Source organism: Syngnathus scovelli, chromosome 1 (genome assembly GCF_024217435.2).
Source record: "Syngnathus scovelli strain Florida chromosome 1, RoL_Ssco_1.2, whole genome shotgun sequence".
Taxonomy (NCBI): domain Eukaryota; kingdom Metazoa; phylum Chordata; class Actinopteri; order Syngnathiformes; family Syngnathidae; genus Syngnathus; species Syngnathus scovelli.
In genome coordinates, this window is record NC_090847.1 from 3,407,058 (window position 1) to 3,426,975 (window position 19,918).

At 41.7% G+C, this 19,918-nt stretch overlaps 1 protein-coding gene across 1 annotated transcript in view; it reads right to left on the reverse strand.

Moving 5' to 3' along the window:
• nkx1.2lb (NK1 transcription factor related 2-like,b) overlaps positions 1-19,258 on the reverse strand; it is a 65,153-nt gene extending 45,895 nt beyond the window's left edge. Inside the window, exons 1-2 of the mRNA XM_049740702.2 lie at positions 18,368-19,258; positions 17,094-17,301 (exon numbers count right to left, since the gene is read on the reverse strand). Of these exons, the coding sequence (XP_049596659.1) occupies positions 17,094-17,301; positions 18,368-18,679 (520 nt within the window). The 5' untranslated portion in view covers positions 18,680-19,258. The remainder of the gene's footprint in view (positions 1-17,093; positions 17,302-18,367) is intronic.
• Positions 19,259-19,918: the final 660 nt, after the last annotated feature.

Genomic DNA, 19,918 nt, shown 5'->3' on the forward strand with positions numbered 1-19,918 from the left:
AGAGAGAAGTCTGTTTGCGAGCAGAAACTAATCCATACTAGTGCATGTTAAGTGTCGAGCCCACATGATAAATTCGAAGAAAAAAAAAACGACAGAACATGCTTTCAGGAATTGGAAGAAGCTAAATTGTGAATTTAAGATTTTGCAATGCTACATTTAATAGGAATAATTTATTGGTTGTGTTATAAGACTATACAAAATTCTAAATGCAGGCTAAATCTGAGAGATTGAGTTCTTCAAATTTAAAAACAAAGAAAAAATTCAGATTAATTTGCCAATTGTTTGTTTTAGTTAAGTTTTTTTTTTGAATTGGTGGATTGTTCTACCAGGAAACCTGAGTTGAAAATGATATATGAATGTTGTGTGGTGAGCTTGGATGAATTGGGACCAATGTGATAGGAAGACTCCTTTTTGGAGACTGTGTGAGATACATATGATGAGCATTGATGAATGATTGCCTGAATGAAAAGTTGAATGGTTGAAGTCGTTGGCGACTACTATGGAAAATTAGTAGAGCGACTTTGACGAAAGAGTGATTTTGAGCAGGTTGAATGTTAGAAAGAAACAAAGCTTTTGGATTGATAATTAACTAGAAAAAAAACTGGAGAACCAGTAACACATGTAGAAGATGTGTGAACTGAGAAATTGAGAAGCGTTTTGGAAAGAAAGTCAAATTAAATGATGATGGAATCGTATGTAGTAAAGGACGCATTCTCCCAAAAAGTTTGTCAAGGTGTGAGGCATGGGCGTTGCCAAGCCTCAAAAGGAGGGAGTGAGTAGGACAGATAGTGGAAGATAGTAATAATACAACACTTTATGACAATGAATTTTCGAATACATTTGGTGTTATACTGTGGTAAATTTTTTGTTCTGGTGTAGATAGGTTAGCAACACGAGAGATTTAGAGGTTCAAAAGAAAGACAGTTAAAAGAAAACATTTTTGATTTGGACAATTGCAGGCTAACAGGAACATGAGAACGATAAGAACTACGAGGTGGGATCCAATTTCATTGGGGAGATTGAGAATTCACAGCACCATACTCTAAGTCACATTTTTGAGCAAGCATGACAATAACATGTGAGAGGTCAAGACATACAGATCAGGGCTTGATGTGGAACGCAGACCTCGATGAGTTGATTTTCAATAATGATACTGAAGACAACATACTGTCCGATTAAATTGGAACTATAGATAAAATGTAGCTCAAAAATAGGATGAGTTGCAGGATTTACGATAAAAACGAGACCGCTGTTATTAGAAGAATTTGAAGTTTGGTAAACAAACGTTACCAGCAAATTGATGGAAGCAGCTACATTTGGAGATAGTCTTACAAGTTTGATGTCCCAGCCTGTCATTCTCAGTGTCAGGGTCCCTGAAACCCAATCCGAGACTTCGCCTGCAGCCGTGAACAACTACAAAATGGTGCCTGGCTCTGAAGCACCTTTGACCTTTGGCGAAGGACAAGAAAAGACTGCTGTTGTGCTTGGAGGGGGACAAGTACACTCCGAAGGAAATACAACATCCTCGGGGACGGAAAAGACAGTGAAAAACGGAGGGACTCACAATGATGAAAATTGACTCATTTGAACAATGGACTCATTCAAGAGTGATGGATGGGGTCGCTCTGAAGCAACAACAAAAGAACACCAACTTGAGAGGGTGAAGTGCGGCAAAAAGATATGGACTTGGAGTGTCCGACAACCAAATCGCACTCCTTGGCGTTACCAAATTTAGTGAAGCTTGGTTCAAAGTGGAAGGGAGGTTCATTGTGCACTGAGTTTGACAGAACTGAGGAGATTTGATGAATAAATAAATAAAAATTTGAAAAATACGTAGGGTTACAGAGAAAAGCATTATAATCAGAGATTGAACGGATTTGGATAAAACAAATAGGCTAAAACGGTAGGAAACAAAAGCAAGATCTTATATTTTGGCTCATCAAGCTTAAGACGTAGAGGTCGAGTTATATAAATTTTAGAACAGGACATTTGGCAGTCAGGAGGAAGCTAGGTTGCTCAATGTACCTACTCTATACGATAGTAAGGTTTTTTGTACCACAGTGGAGGTTGGATGGTCAGAAAGTTAGGCATGTTAAATTTTTGACATTCACACAATCATGCATAGGAGTCACAAGGCGACAGTTAACAAGACAATGACTGCAATAGGGGCCACCTACGACTGCACCGACATGAAAAAGTAGAAGTGAGAGAGCAGAGTATGGGATTATATGCTAAAACGTCTGCTATACAGTTACCAATAGGAGATTCTATCAAAAGAAGCTACATGAGAGATGGATTAGACTCCCTTTGTCTGTGTGTTCTGTGTTTGTGCGTAATCTCTGTAAAATTGTGACAGTCTGTTGTCGTTCGTCTGAACTTTGTATGCCGTTTTGTGTATGCGTGCGTGCAGATGTGTGGGTGTGTGTGTGTGTGTGTGTGCGCACACCCTGTGTGGGTGCGAGCGTGTGAGGAGAAAGAAGGCAGGGATAAGACAATCTCTATTACACCAGGAGGCAATAAATGGGAACGCCCCTGTCATAAATAGTCTTTGGTTAAAGGGAATCATTAGGAAGTGTTCAAACTCTTCCCGCAAACACTCCTATTTGCCAGTTAAATGGGCACTACAATTGACTACGAGAGTTGCAAGCAACAGATGAAGAGCAGTCCTTGGCAGATTATATGATCAGGACGCTCAAACTGTGTCAAAGACAAATTTACTGCCGCCTGATCTTTCCTCCTCACAGGTCGACAACCCCATCAATCCAGGATACTGGGTCTACATCAAGGTCATCAAAAGAAGGAACTGGGCCAGCCACGATGGGAGGGACCATTCCAAGTCTTGCTGACTACACATGTTGCACACAAGGTTGCAAGACCCACAAATGCATTAACGACGACTGCTCTCCAGGAGGAAACTGGATGGGAGCATTGGACATCACCGCTGTGTGCCAGGATGAGAGAGCCGTTTTCAAGGTGTAAGGGCTCTACTACCAACATGGCTGCACCATCGGACGGGACCTACTTCATCCAGAAGTTCAGAGGCACTGCCTCAGCTTCATCCTATGGGTGCACGTGCCTGTTCAGAACGGATCGTGGTTTTGTGGTCACAAGAGTTGTCCGATGCTGCCTGCCAACTGGACACGAGTGTGTGCGCCGGTGTGTGTGACAGACCTCACATACAGACTAGAACATCATCAGCTGACGAAAACACGAGCACATATACAACTTCTTAGACGTGACAGATGTGATAATGATAATGAGACGTGGATTGCGTAGATGTTGTTCTGTTGAGCATGTTTTACGGAAACTTGTTGATTTGACCATCAAATATGCTTCGCAAGTGATGGATACAATGTACTGTTTCTGTGTTTTTCTTTTTATTTTTTATTTGATAGCATTCTGGTCGCCTAAGGCAGAGGGGCCGTGTAAGAATTTTCCTGCTAATAACATCTGGCCGGCAGGTTTTTCGCTTACACAATGAGTTTGATCTGGGGTATTAAGGTAGTACCTCATCTTCACTGGAAAGTGTTGCTATCATTGTTTTTTTCTTATTTTTACTATTCTTCTTTCTTCATTATACATGTATATATGTTTGTTTTACTTGTCTTTGTTGTTTGGGGTGACATAATCATATGATAAAACAGGAGGGAGATGTTAGGGTTTTCCAGGTTATCTTTATCATAGGATTATGTTGGAATGTAGACTATAATGATTAACCAATCTTGTCTTGCTCTCACAACGCAGTAAAATAAAGTGGTTGCTTCCTCTGCTTGAGTGACCAGCTGCAGAGGAAGCGATCAAAGTTGTTCTGTTTCCCACAACATCGTAAAACACCCCCTGCTCTGATCTTACCAGAGGCCGGGGGTTCACCAAACCTGTCCACTCTCACCCCCACTCTGTTCCTCCTAATAAATATGCCCTTGCAGGAAGGAGACTTTCAGATTTCATTCCTTGAGCGAGTGAACTCTCCACCTGCAGGTGTCTAAAAGGACTTGCTTGTCTCCCGTGTGGTTCTTGCAAAATAAGTTGGAGTGAGCAAATCTCTAACAAAGAAGGCCTCAATGGTGAGTCCTACCCATCATACAAAGTTTAGGTTACATACTATGTGTACTTAACTTAGATGACCTTATCCAAGAGATAAGCGCCGCTTAACCATAAGGCCCGCAGCAGGCGAGCGGGGCATCCACTAAGCTTCTGTCACAGTGGGTGGGCAAGGAGGGAATGGCAGTAGTAACGTGATGGTGGGCTACGTGGCAAGGTGGATGAGGGGTCTCTTGGTCTCACTGTCGGGCAGATGCACCAGATAGGGGAGCGGGCAGTGCTGGTGCGCTCACTCGCAACTTGAGAGTGAAACACAACCCCAAAGGATCCGCCCGTCCAAACGCCAGTGCAAGGACAGACGGTGGGTCATAGCTGCTTATCGATCAGTGGGTGTAGGGGGGAGTGAGCCGATAGTGGGAGGAGGAAGCCACTTGCTTTGCTCATTCTTTGGTCACTCAACTCAGGGATTCGTCCCGATGGCTTGCGTGGCCAAATGACACAGTCACACGGTGTGAAACTTGTTTCTCGACCGAGGTCGCTGCTCACTGTGATTATCTTTGGTTAACCACCTCAGAGAATCACCTCGTACGTGAGCAAATGACAAAGCTGCACAGAGCTCTGAGTGGCAGCCCCGTGCCTCCATCATTTCCACTGGTAGCACTTTAGGCTTTGGAAATTTTTAGATTTATCCTCTGATTAATCATTAACTTGGATTATATAAGATGTAACTTCTGTTAGTTGCACCTATTCTATTTTAACACATCGGGTCCTATCATCCTTTGACGCTATAAATGCATAACGGTCCCTCATAGAATGGGGAAGGGCAGGCTACGTGTTTTGTTTTGATCAGCCACAGTGGGGCTTGTATACATGTGGCATAATAGAAATTTCTCTTAAGCACTTGTTGCATAATTCTTGTAAATATTTTATTGTAATAGTTTTTACATTATACATTTGGTAAATGGATATCACCTCTCTTAAACGGTTTTATTTTGAAATATACCGGAGCCACCTCGTAGGCCGACGCCCACTTTCTTGTCTGAGCCGTGTAATTACTTCAGCTTCATGAAAATACGCTTGCGGCATCCAGAAAAAATAGAAGGCTTGCGGACTGCGGCGACATTTCGCTGGCGCACTGCAGCCAGTGTGAGTTGACTCGTCAACTCCAATGCTTTCTCTTCCTTGCGCAATACAGCGCCGCAGCCATTGCGCGCCTGGTGTGAGTGAGGCGTCAGGTACAAACTGTATTAGTGTTTTCTCTATCCCAATGGGTCACGTTAGAAACGTTCTCGTCGTGACCCTGTTCATCCGTAAGGAGACCAATCCTAACATTACACGCCAAAACAGTCCAACCAATTGCGATCTTGTGGGTGATAAAAGGACAAACCCTCGGCCCACTGATAACATGAACATAATTAGTTTAAATATTGAAGGCTTTAGCAATAATAAAGCAAAGATCCTTTCAGATCTCCAGCCAGATGTCTTGTGTCTGCAAGAAATACATAGGTTGAACAACCAGCCCTCTGTACCAGGAATTTTTATTTTTTTTATTCATTGTTTTACCAGGCAAGCCAATTGAGAACACTTTCTCATTTACAATGGCGACCTGGAGGCAAGGTGTGTCTTGCCTAAGGACACAACGACATGTGACTGTTACAGAGATGGGATCAAACCGCCAACCCTCCGGTTACTAACCGACCCGCACTACTGCCTTAGCCACAGCCGCCACAATGCACTTGGCTATTGACATCGCTAACCAAACATATGGAAGTGCCATATTTGTTGAGGACAAATCAGTTTTGAGCACAGCAAGACTGAAGCTGGCCCCATTGAAATAATCAAATTAGAGACAAAACACCTGACCATCATCTCTGTTTATAAACCCCCAAATGAACCATTTGATGGCCTTCCACCTTAGACCTCAAAGGAAAAATGCATCTTATCATTGAAGACTTTAACAGCCACAGCCCAAACTGGGGCTATGAAGATGAAGATGCAAATGGGGAGAAGGTAACTTCATGGGCTCTTAACAATAATCTTGAGCTATTATATGACCCAAAAGACCCTCCCCCCTTCTACAATGCAAGATGGAGAAAAGGGTACAACCCAACCTTAGCTTTTGTTACCTCAACAAATTCCAATATCCTTATAAGAACAGTCTTACAACTTATACCAAGGTCCCAACACCGACCTGTACAAATCACATTCCATCCAGTTGTAAGACCTACACAATCAAAATATCTCCCAAAGTTCAATTTAAAAAAAGCAAAATGGACAGGTTATATGGAATTTATTGAACAGCGTATTGATGCCATACCACCTGAGCCTGATCATTATGATAAATTTGTTCAATTAGTATAGAGGTCAGCTCAACAAAATATGCCTAGAGGCTGCAGAAAGGAGTACATTCCGGGAATGACTGACCGAATTAAAAAACTGTACGAAAATTATAACTCCATGTACAATGAAGACCCATTTAGCAAAGACGCCACTGAAATAGGAGAGACAGTTCTATCTCAACTGAGCCAGGAAAGTCAACAACAATGGCTTGACCTCGTAGAAAATCTAGACATGACTCACAACAGCAAAAGGGCATGGTCAACCATTCGTAGACTAAACTATGAGAATAAACCACCTCTAAGAATAGCAGCAGTAAATCCAAACCAAATTGCTCACCAATTAATTGTAAATGGCCGTCCAAATAATAAAGACTACCATCAAAGGAAAAGGCAACAAGAGGAGATGAAGGCACCCCTCTTAGACGGTAATGATAATCTCCCACCTTTCTCTTTAGAACTGGACAGACAAAGAAATCAACGAGTCAAAACCAAACAAGGCTGCAGGAATAGAAGGGATCCTAAATGGGTTCCTCAAACACCTGGGACCCAAGGCAAGACAATGGCTACTGTCCCTCTTTAACTCATGTCTAAGAACAAAGAAGATCCCAAAGAAGTGGAGAAAAGCCAAGGTAGCTGCTCTTCTAAAGCCGAATAAAGACCCAAACAACCCAAAGATATCACTACAATATCACTACTATGTACCTTGTACAAACTCTATGAGAGACTTATACGAAATAGAATACCCGACACAGTTGACAACTTACTCACACCAGACCAAGCTGGGTTCAGGCCAGGACGATCTTGCTGCGGTCAAGTCCTTAACTTAACCCAGTACATAGAGGATGGGTTTGATTAACAACAAGTCACTGGAGCAGGGTTTCAAGACCTAACAGCAGCATATGATACCGTCAATCACAGAGGTCTACTTCTGAAAGTGTCCAAAATACTGAAAAATAGAACTATAGTAGAAGTAATTAGAAGTGTCATAGAAAACTGCAAATTCTATGTAGAGATAAATGGCGTTAAAAGCAAATGGCGGATGCAGAAGAATGGCCTACCACAGGGTTCATCCTGGCACCCTCGCTATACACCAATGACCAACCTTCGCCAACAAATGAGCACAGATTCATCTATGCGGATGACCTATGTCTGGCTACACAATCTCGTACCTTCCAAGAGGTTGAGACACAATTACGTAACAGCAGCCCTTGAGGAGATTCCAAATTATTATGACAAATGGTCTCTAAATCCATCCATCCATCCATCCATCCATCCATCCATCCATCATCCATCCATCCATCCATCCATCCATCCATCCATCCATCCATCCATCCATCCATCCATCCATCTTCTTCCGCTTATCCGGGGTCGGGTCGCGGGGGCAGCAGCTTTAGGAGGGACTCCCAGACTTCACTCTACCCAACCACTTCATCCATCTTATCCCAGGGGATCCCAAGGCGTTCCCAAGCCAGCAGAGAGACATAGTCTATCCAGCGCGTAATGGGTCATCCCGGGGTCTTCTACCGGTGGGACATGCCCGGAACACCTCCCCAGGGAGGCGTCCAGGAGGCATCCTGATGAGATACCCGAGCTACCTCATCTGGCTCCTCTCAACATGGAGGAGCAGCAGCTCTACTCCGAGTCTCTCCCGGATGACCGAGCTTCTCACCTTATCTCTAAGGGAGAGCCCGGACACCCTGCGGAGGAAACTCATTTCGGCCGCTTGTATAGCTCGACCCATAGCTCCTGACGATAGGTGAGGGTAGGAGCATAGATCGACCGGTAAATTGAAAGCTTTGCCTTTTGGTCCAAATTACTGCCGACGCTGCACCGATCCGCCTGTCAATCTCGCGCTCCATCCTGCCCTCACTCGTGAACAAGACCCCAAGATATTTGAACTCCTCCACTTGGGGCAGGATCTCATCCCTGATCCGGAGAGGGCATTCCACCCTTTTCCGACCGAGGACCATTGACTGGGATTTGGAAGTGCTGACCCTCATCCCGACCGCTTCACACTTGGCTGCGAACCGCTCCAGTGAGAGCTGGAGATCACGGCTTGCAGAAGCCAACAGCACCACGTCATCTGCAAAAAGCAGAGACGCGATGCTGAGGTCCCCAAACCGGACACCCTCAACGCCTCGGCTGTGCCTAGAAATTCTGTCCATAAAAATTATGAACAGAATCGGTGACAAAGGGCAGCCTTGGCGGAGTCCAAACCTCACTGGGAACGAATTCGACTTACTGCCGGAAATGCAGACCAAACTCTGGCATCAGAGATACAGGAACCAAACAGCCCTTATCAGTTGGCTCGGCACCCCGTACTCCCGAAGCACCCTCCACATAACCTCCCGAGGGACACGGTCGAACGCCTTCCCCAAGTCCACAAAACACATGTGGACTGGTCGGGCAAACTCCCATGCCCCCTCAAGGATCCTGTCGAGGGTGTAGAGCTAATCCACTGTTCCACGGCCAGGACAAAAGCCACGCTGCTCCTCCTAAATCCAAGATTTGACCCCCCCGACGGACCCTCCTCTCCAGCACCCCTAAATAGACCTTACCAGGGAGGCTGAGGAGTGTGATTCCCCTGTAATTGGAACACACCCTCCGGTCCCCCTTCTTAAAGAGGTGAACCATCACCCCAGTCTGCCAATCCAGAGGCAATGTCCCCGATGTCCACGCAATGTTGTAGAGGTGTGTCAGCCATGACAGCCCCACAAGATCCAGAGCCTTTACGAACTCCGGGCGGATCTTATACACCCCCGGGGCCTTCCACCGAGGAGTTTTTTAACTACCTCAGTGACTTCGACCCTATAGATTGGAGAGTCCGCCTCAGAGTCTCCAGGCCCTGCTTCCACAATGGAAGGCGTGTCGGTGGAATTGAGGATGTCTTCGGAGTTTTCTCCCCACCGACTCCGGAGTCTTGTCAGCAGCACGCCATCTCCACTCCAAACAGTGTTGACGGTGTACTGCTTCCCCCTCCTGAGACGCCAGATGGTGGACCAGAATTTCCTCGAAGCCGTCCGGAAGTCATTCTCCATTGCCTCGCCAAACTCCTCCCACGCCCGGGTTTTTGCCTCAGCAACTGCCGAAGCTGCGTTCCGCTTGGCCATCCGGTACCTGTCAGGTGCCTCCGGAGTCCCGCAGGCTAAAACGGCCCGATAGGACTCCTTCTTCAGCTTGACGGCATCCCTTACTGCCGGTGTCCATCAGCGGGTTCGGGGATTGCCGCCACGACAGGCACCAACGACCTTACAGCCACAGCTCCGGTCGGCTACCTCAAAAATGGAGGCGCAGAACATGGTCCACTCAGACTCAATGTCCCTTGCCTCCCCCAAGACGTAGGAAAAACTCTGCCGGAGGTGGGAGTTGAAGCTCTTCCTGACAGGAGATTCTGTCAGACGTTCCCAGCAGACCCTCACAGAGCATTTGGGTCTGCCATGTTGGACCGGCATCTTCCCCCACCATTGGAGCCAACCCACCACCATGGGCGCAGGCCCGGCCACCAGGCGCTCGCCTTCGATCCCCGCCTCCAGGCCTGGCTCCAGGGGGGCCCCGGTGACCCGCATCCGGGCGAGGGAAAACGAAGTCCATTTGTGTTTTTCGTCATAAGGGGCTTGAGTGAGCCGTGCTTTGTCTGGCCCCTCGCCTAGGACCGTTTTGCCATGGGTGACCCTACCAGGGGCATGAAGCCCCAGACAACATGGCTCCTAGGATCATAGGGGCACGCAAACCCCTCCACCACGATAAGGTGACGACTCACGGAGGGGTCTCTAAATCCAAATCCCCTTAAAACTCAAGTATATGCCTTTTATCTGAGGAATAGAGATGCCAGTTGCAAGCTCAAGATCCTTTGGTGTGGTAAGGAACTAGAACATCATCAGTTCCCAGTGTATCTGTGGGTCACACTGGACAGAACATTATCATTTGCCACCCACATACAAAAACTGAGGGGAAAGGTTGGCTCCCGCAAGTCCTTACTCAAAAAACTAGCAGGGACCAAGTGGGGAGCCAACGCCCAAATGCTTAGAACATCTGCCCTAGCCTTGTGCTATGCACCAGCAGAGTACTGGGCCCCTGTGTGGAGTAGAGCATCACGCGCAAAGAAAATAGACCCATTACTTAACGAAGCTTGTAGAGTAATTACAGGAACATACGGCCCATAAGCTTGCTGGTATTGCCCCTCCAAACATCAGGCGGCAGACAACAGCTAAAATAAAAAAGCACAAGCAAACCTCGGACCCAAGACACCCATTGTATCCCCATGAGCCTGTTCCGAGGAGACCGAAATCTAGAAAGAGTTTTGTTAGCGAGGAGGAACTTCCACCCCATATATCAGGATAAAAGTATAGAATGGACCAATGGAAGGAATCTGAACGAAGGAATACCCCCAACAGTGCTGTTCAAGACCCCACCGAAGAAATTGCTGATGGGGCACACCTCCCTAGATGCAGCTGGTGTGCCCTTAATAGGGCAAGATCAGGAGTATGTAGGACAGGTGATAATATGGTCAGATGGGGCCTCGAGACGGATCAGTCGTGTGAGTGTGGAGAGGGCGCCCAGACCATCGAGCATATCCTCCGAGCGTGCCCCTTATCACGCAGCCTGAACGCTGATTTGCTGAATGTGAATCAGAACACCCTAGAATGGTTGGCTGTTTGGCATGACAAGCTATGATGATGATCTATCCCAAAATTTTGACTTCAATATTATGCCTGCAGTACCTTGATAGCAGTACCAAAATGGTACCTTGAGAAAAATCTAAAAATCAGCAAAAGTTGGAAGAATAACACTGACAAAAGCACTTTATTATTATTATCCATCCATCCATCCATCCATCCATCCATCCATCCATCCATCCATCCATCCATCCATCCATCCATCCATCCATTTTCTATATGCTTCATAAGAACATAACATTTTAAACATAATCACTTGTTAAAATTAGCACACAAACATTGTAATACACTATTGAAGACAATAATAATGCCTGACTTATTAGTGTAACAGCTACTGCAATGCAGTATTAAGCCAGGAGGTGATGATTATTTTCATAACCAGATATGCAGCTGTATAATCTCTATACAATTCGGACACAGAATTGGCCTATTCTGATGTGTGTGTGTGTGTGTGTGTGTGTGTGTGTGTGTGTGTGTGTGTGTGTGTGTGTGTGTGTGTGTGTGTGTGTGTGTGTGTGTGTGTGTGTGCGCGCGTGTGCGTGTGTCTGTGTAAGTGCGTGCGTGCATGATTATGTACATACAGTATTTATTTTATTGTTTTTATTTTCTTCTTATGCATTTACTGTATATGAATGTGAAACTTTTTTGGTCAATTTATGTCTGCAATTGTGAATTAAATGCCCCTTATTTTTCCATAATGAGACATGTCATCAAATTTTCAGCTGTACTAAGTACCGTATTTTCTGGACTATAAGCCGTTACCTTTTGTACAAGCTAAAAACCCTGCATTTTCTGGCCAGTGCGTCATATATGGATTTGTCATGATTTCTATCATATTGTATGATTTGTGCCTTTTCGGCTCATAATCCAGTGGGGCTTATATAAGAACAAAACTGTATTTTTCCCTACTTTTAGCTGGTGTGGCTTATATTCGAGTGCGGTTTATAGTCCAGAAATTATAGTAGTAGTCTACCAGGTCCAGCTACTACTGTGTAAAGGATGATTAAAACAATTTTAAACTCTGAATCGTATTTGATAGAGGGTGACTAATCTTACATATGTAACCCTTAGACGGTGTTTCCCATCCAATAGTCCAATATTAATTACAGACGGCTTTGTAAACAGGATCGCCAAACCACTGGTCAGTTCGCGCAAGGCCTGGTCAGCCACTTGCTAATCACACTTGCGTGGTTAATCGGAGAATCTTGAGATTTAATGTTTTATCGGTTTGATTGTGCTGCGTTGCCACATATTCAATTTATGTGTGCTGCTGTGTGCTTTTAATAACAGTGGAGCTCTGGCGCCCGTGGTGCTTCTTTTTTTTTTTGCGGAAATCCCAGTATGTAGTTTGACCGGAGAACCTGGATTGTGCATTTTTCACCAACACAACACAGTCAAGGCATCTTCACAGTGATAACCACTCAGGTTCTGCCAGAACAGCAGGGCGTGTTTAAACGTGGCTTTGTTCTTATTGTCGCAATATTTATAGAGCTAGTCTTGGATTTTAATCACAATCACTTTCAATAATTTAGTATTGCTTACACTGTCTAAAACTGTCACTTTCATTATAAAAAAGAAATACAGTAAAAAAAAAATATATATATATATATATTTATTTTTATTCAATTATTCAGGAGAGAGAGAGAGAGAGAGAGAGAGAGAGAGAGAGAGAGAGAGAGAGAGAGAGAGAGAGAGAAATAGCACTTTCACAACATCTTTTATTGTAACATAATTTATTTTAAAATAGAATCTGGTGTAACACTTAACAGATTTTTAGTGGTGGCCTCGAGATTTTTTCCAATGAAAAGGTGTGGAAAATGGATACAAAAAAAAAGGTTAGTAAATACTGTCTAAGGCAAGGGTGTCAAACTCAATTTTTTCGCGGGCCACATTGTAGTCATAGCTTCTGTCAACCCAAATAAATGTATGAGCACCTCATATTATATACAGTGAAAGCTACAAAACAAACTGACAAATAACTCGTTTTCAAATCAGACGAGTAAAAACTGGTCAAATATTTAAAAAAAAAAGATCTTATTAAAAGTGAGGAAAATTTGCAATTTTCATAATGACACGAATTTGATGCACAATTTGTCTTCGCGGGCCACATAAAATGATGTAGTGGGCCGTATCTGGCCTTGAGTTTGACACCTGTGGTCTAAGGGCATGCAATTGGTGGATGGCTCCAAAAACAGATGGTAATGACAACTATTAAACATTGAACAGCCGACCAAATTTTTCTAGCCACAAGCTTTCACACTGCATGTCCCATTAACCTATTTTATTGCATTTGATGCCATCCATTGTTGATAGTGACAATACATTTGCACCAGTACTGGCAAACAAATATATTCATTTAATTGTGAATGACCCAATATAACATTGTTCAGTGTCTGTCTGAGAGTGTGCGTGTGTCTCAGAATTTGAGAGTTAACGAAAGCCTTGTCAAAATCTATGAATTGGGAACAAAATACGTTTATATTCTACTTATTTTTGAGGGGAGTATACTGTTTCAAATGCAAAAAAACAAATGTTATAAATCACAACCAGTCACTCTTTAAACTGCATGCCAGTCTACAAAATGCTCACGCATATATTTGCGCGTATGCTTGTCTTTATTTTCTTTCTGTTTTTTTTAAATACGGGTGGAAAAAATAAATGGTATTGAGCAGTTTTTGACGCCGAAATATCAAGGTGCCGGACTGGTACCTTTATCCCATGCAACACTATACTGTATGTATCTGTTATATTGCCTTCATTCTAACTTGGGTACATTTACTGCTTACTCAGAAATGAAAAAAATGTCAGGCTAAATATTTGTATTTTGCTTTATTTAATTCAATTTACATTTATAATGTATGCAGTGTATCCAGTTGGTGTTATTTGGTATTTAATATTTATAATTTCACATCTTTGGAAAATGATGTATTTTTAAAGACATTATACATTGTAGACTTTCATTACAAATGTTGCCATTGTACTGTACATGACTGAACCCATCAAATTTGCTTTCGAAGGGACTGACACAATATACATAGAGTATATAAGTATAGTGTGTGCATGTAGTATGTATGTGTGCATGTATATTATATACATTATATATACATATTATATACATTATATACATATATATATATATATATATATATATATATATATATATATATATATATATATATATATATATATATATATATATATATATAAAATACATGCACACATACATACTACATGCACATACTAAATATATATATACTATGTATATATATATATATATATATATATATATATATATGTATAGTATTGAAGAATGAATTTTTTTTTAGTAAAATGGTGTTTTCTAACAGATGTATTTCCTTCTTTTTTTTCACGCCTACCGCCCGATGGAATAGGCTCCAGCTCGATGGATATATATATATATATATATATATATATATATATATATATATATATATATATATATATATATATATATATATATATATATATACACTTTATATATATATATATATATATATATATATATACACTTTATATATATATATATATATATATATATATATATACACTTTATATATATATATATATATATACACTTTATATATATACACTTTATATATATACACTTTATATATATACACTTTATATATATATATATATATATATACACACACACACACACACACACACACACACAGTGAAACCTCGGTTTTCGATAACAATCCGTTCCAGAAGGCGGTTCGAGAAGCGAATCGTTCGAATTCCAAATCTATTTTTCACATTACAAATAATGGCAACAAATTTAATCCGTTCCAAGACAAAAAAAAACAGCTTTTTAAAGCATTTTTTCAATTGCGCATTTTTGTCTGATCGCGCAAATGCAGCGTACCGCCGACCGCGCAACCGTAGCGCGTCGCCGACCGCGCAACTGCACCACTGGTCGCATTATGGTCACAGCGCCGTCGCTGAAATTTATAAATTATTTTTAAAGTCCTGATGTACTTTCCAAAATTTAAGTGGACCTCAGTGCGAAGGGAGCTTAATATTAGTCCGATCGCGCAACTGCAGCGCACCAGCGAACGCGCAACCGGAGCGCGCTGCCGACCGCGCAACTGCACCGCGCTGATCGCATTATTGTGACAGAGCCGTCGTTGAAATTTAGAAAATACTTTTAAAGCCCTGATGTACTTTCCAAACTTTAAGTGGACCTCAGTGCGCAGGGAGCTTAAATTTGGTCCAATCGCGCAACCGCAGCGCACCGGCGCTCACTGTCGCATTGCTTTAAGAGCGTCTTTGTGTTTTAGGATGGCTTTACTGCTCCCACTTGCTTTCTTTGGAGGCATGATTAGGGGTTAATACAATCCTCAAAGTAACGAACATACAATAACAGCGGAGTCAGTCGGCATCCGGGCCGCGCGGTTGGGTTTTCTCGGGTCCTCTCGGCTCATCTCGAGAGTCGACCTCCGAAATAATTGTCGAACAGACAACCGAAGCAAAACAATCTCGAATTTTTATTCGAATTCCGATTTGTTCGAGAACCGGGACATTCGAAAACCGAGGTTTGACTGTATATTTATTTGCCAAACTTGAATGAATAGTATTTATTTATTTACTTACTTACATAGACTTTTATATAGATTACATACGTTTTTTATTGTCATGATTTTTTGCCAGTTCCGCTGAAATTAGATTTTAAAAAAATGGTAGTGAAATAGTAAAATCCATCACACACACATATCCGCAGGGCACACGGCCACATCAAAACACACTCGCACAGCCACACTAAAACGCGCATGTGCGCGCACTCACACACAAACACACTGACGTTTTTCTCAAGTAGGTTAATCTACTGGGTGACAACTTCAGAACAAGAGGCCTTGATATTTCACTATTTAATTGCAACCACCCCGACACCTGTTATAAAATCTATCTTTAACGCCACACTGTGGCCTGTCTTGACAAAGTCACATAATGACACACATACGTATTATGCCAAAACCTTGTTGTAAAGCAGCGGCGCAAACGACGGCCTAAAATTAAGCTCTAATTTTTGTCGTTATAAATGAAATAATACGTATTTCAACTTGTCAATTCCTCATCATAGTATTTTCGAGTCCGTTGCAGGCCTATTCAAAATTGAATAAAACATCCGGCAACACAAAACTGTTGTACGATTGTACGTTGCAATTGTCCATCTTAATTGTCCATCTTTCTGCAAATAAATGAAAGAGTAAATGCTGACGTAACCTTCATTAAAATGGCCTAATAATTGCATTGACTGATTATTAGATTATAGAAGTAATTTGTGATGTTTAAATATGATATAAAAGTAAAGAATCGTGGAAATTCTTTTCAGAATGAGAACTATAGGCCTATGTGTAGGTATTTTTATTTTTTGATACGTAAAAATGAATAACATTAAATAAAAATTAAAGCCTCCATGACTAGCGGATTAGTGGAAACAATAAAAATACAGAAATAGTGGTAGTCATTCCACTTACTCTATTTTCTATTTAAGACAATGGGTCAACGCTATAATGAAGACTATGACAAAGTTGGAAATATCATACAATATTTCAAACGACATCAGCAATTACACAGTAAAAAAATTAGACTAAATTTTCAGTTCCACATGATTAAAATGTGTTTAATTAACATATTCGTTTATATTTTGAGGAAAAAAGAATCAAATCACATTGTTTAACACATTCTGATCATGTGCAAATAAATTAATCCAAAGGATTGTTTCTGTCAGTATATAATATTTTCCTAAAAATCGATAAAAGTGTTTTTTTTTTCTAAAGTAATTCGCATATTTTGATCAAATAAATTAATAGGAAGATTAAGATGGTAAAAACTTCAAACGCAAGTTTGATCATTTTTTTAAATGTTACACATAGATAAGGATTGATTGCCATTTTAAACTACAGAATATTTAAACATCTGAAGTAATGTTTGCAAAATGAAATGAGCAAATTAAATTTAAACTTTGTAAAATAATAGAATAATAAAGATGACTATTATAAACTTGTCTTACTGCTTGGGTATTCCTGTCCGCCATAACTGCCATTATTGGGTTCCAGACCCGCTTCGCATTCACCAGCGATGTCTCCACCTTGTGCAACGACGTTGTGGTCATCCGCGTGGCTGCTCTGCTGTACCTGCAGTCTCCGACTGCTGGTGAATTTGTTGGGGTCCAAAATGTCCAAGACGGAGAATGAGGTAGTCCGATGACCGGTGAGACCCTGCAAAAGCACAAAATAAGTGAACTAACTTTGCGCCGAGTTGATTGAGAAACAAGACTTGAATGAGAACTCATTGACGCTTTTTAACACTGAATTTTAAATAAATAACTAAATTAATGCACAAATCATCAGGAGCCCTAAATTGACTATGGATCGTGAACATCACAGAAATAAAGTATTTGGCAAGAATTCTCTCGTCAGGCTGTACAATTGATTTATGTGCATGTGTTCCGAGTCCTTACGGCATTTACATTAAATCTACAAAACAACTTTGCGCATTAAAATCTGCATATATAATTAGAAATATTTAATTAAACTGATCATTTTTATGTGTAACTAAAGAAATAAAAATCATTAATCACACACGCGCCGTCAATAAAGTGGTACAATTGGAATTAGCTTTCGAGGTTTTCCACCGTAACATATAATTAAGGACAATATGTCAATTTGGACAGCGTGTCTAAGTGAATGAGTAACTGAAATAATGACAAATTATGACGAATATCGTCACCGCTTTTTAAAAAATGTTCAGATTTTTGCCAAAATACACATTCACTAACGCTATATGTCAACGCATCAAGGAATGCTTTTAATTAAGATATATAAAATAATGGACGATTCGCATTTTGGCCGTTCATGAATGAATGACTTAACTACATCAAATATGAACAATAAATCACTCGTGATCTGTATCACCAGACTCCACGGATAAATTATAGTCTTTCGTGTTACCGACGCAAACAGCCAGTGCGGTTCACTATCATTTCTGTAAGAAAGTTAACAACTGTCCTGCCAAATCTAAATAATTTAAAAATGTAATGACGCAAATCCTAATTCTTCTTCTTGATTTTGTGAAGTCTGGCAAATGCAGCCTTGGCTTATTTGTTTCCACAATTAGTAGGCCTAGATAAAGTCGAATGGGTTTTTATAATTGTTGTTTAGTTTAGTTTAGTTTAGTTTAGTTTAGTTTAGTTTAGTTTAGTTTAGTTTAGATGTTATTCATTCCACCATGCTGTGGCAAGTGCATCATGATATTTTTAGAAATGAAGCGCTCCTCTGTATCTACCTGTTGTGGTGGAGCCAACACCGGGTTCGTCGGTGGAGATTCTGAGTTGTTTTGTGCATGACTGTCTCTGATCCCGAAGAATAAACTGGAGAACATCCGTTTTTCACCCACAGCTGCTCCATTCGATGTGTCCAAATTATCCGGGCTGGGCCTAGGTCGGACTCCTTCCTCGTTAAAGCTCGGAACTGGTTCTTCGCTTGTCATTGCAGCCTGGAATCCCGCAGCGGGACATGCAGCGGCTCCCTCTCGACTCATCAGCGTCTGAACACCATCGCCTCCATCAGTTCTCTGCACCGCTATGCCCCGGTCCATGATTTTAGAATTTCCGTGCCATGTAATTAAAATCCAGATTTTAAAAAAGAGCGTTGAAAAATAGTGGCGCTCAGACCAAACAGGACGAAATAAACGTGAGGTTATTCACTTCGAAGTATCCAATCAGCTACTCTTCCACCAAATGTTGTTGGTGAGTCCAGTCGATATCCAGAGTTTTCGGACTGTTCAAGTTTTCCATATGCTTATGTGAGTGGCTTTAAATACTCGGTTAGCACGCGACGTTCCGTCAGCGTTTTGCCTCCTTGTCTCCCGCGCCTCCCGTGCTCCGTTGGTCAGAAGCACCGCGTCTTTACTTATCTGTTATTTTACAACGAAACATCGCACTCAGATTTGTCCACAGCGCTATGTATCTCGATTTAGAGCTAAGCTCTGTGCTATGGGTCCGTTGCTGTCTGCCGCTTTCCTAAGGAGCCTGACAACATTCGAGGGAGGGGGCCCCGCCCCCCGTAACCCCGACACTACCTTCCTGTTTAAGTGAAATCGGGCTTTCGTGCCCCCAGCTATATGCTCAGCGCAAACGGCCACTTAAGCCTATTTAGGTACTCTATGCAATACACTTTTGCTGTCAATTTAGGCACGACATATGCTTGAGAAACTAACACGCTATTAAGTCAGAACCAACAACACATTTTGCAATATAAGGATTAATTCCGATTAGATTCCTAAAAAATATATTATATTTCTTTATTTGTGAGCTGAATGGAGAAATATTACTTTTTTTTAGGGTTCAGGTTATGAGGGAGTTAAACTAGAATCGAGACTTCATATACAAAGTTCATATACTACAAGGACAATGTCAGAAAATGAGGAGAAATGGAAAAGTCAGCGGTTGTAAATCGCGATCAGCTCCAAGAGTCACACTCAGCTAGAATTTGTTTTAGTTGTTGCCTAGTGGAATTATCAAGTGCTAAGCAATGTTTATTGATGAGCAATTTAAAATGATGTGCAGCTGATGTGTTGCCTCTTGAGGTTTTATTTGTGCATCCCCATGAGAAGAGCCCTTATCTTTAATGCTGATTCCAGAGCAAGGCCTTGTCCTGAAACTCAATTACGGACGAATAAAGCTGGTAATGTCCCTGCTGCAGTGAAATATTGATTCCTAATCCTTGGCAGTCATTATTATGCCTGAAAGTAATAGACCACAGAATTGGATTTTGATTTAACACATGACGTGTTTATTCTAATGCTGGGATCTTAACATTCCAGTGACTTTTAACC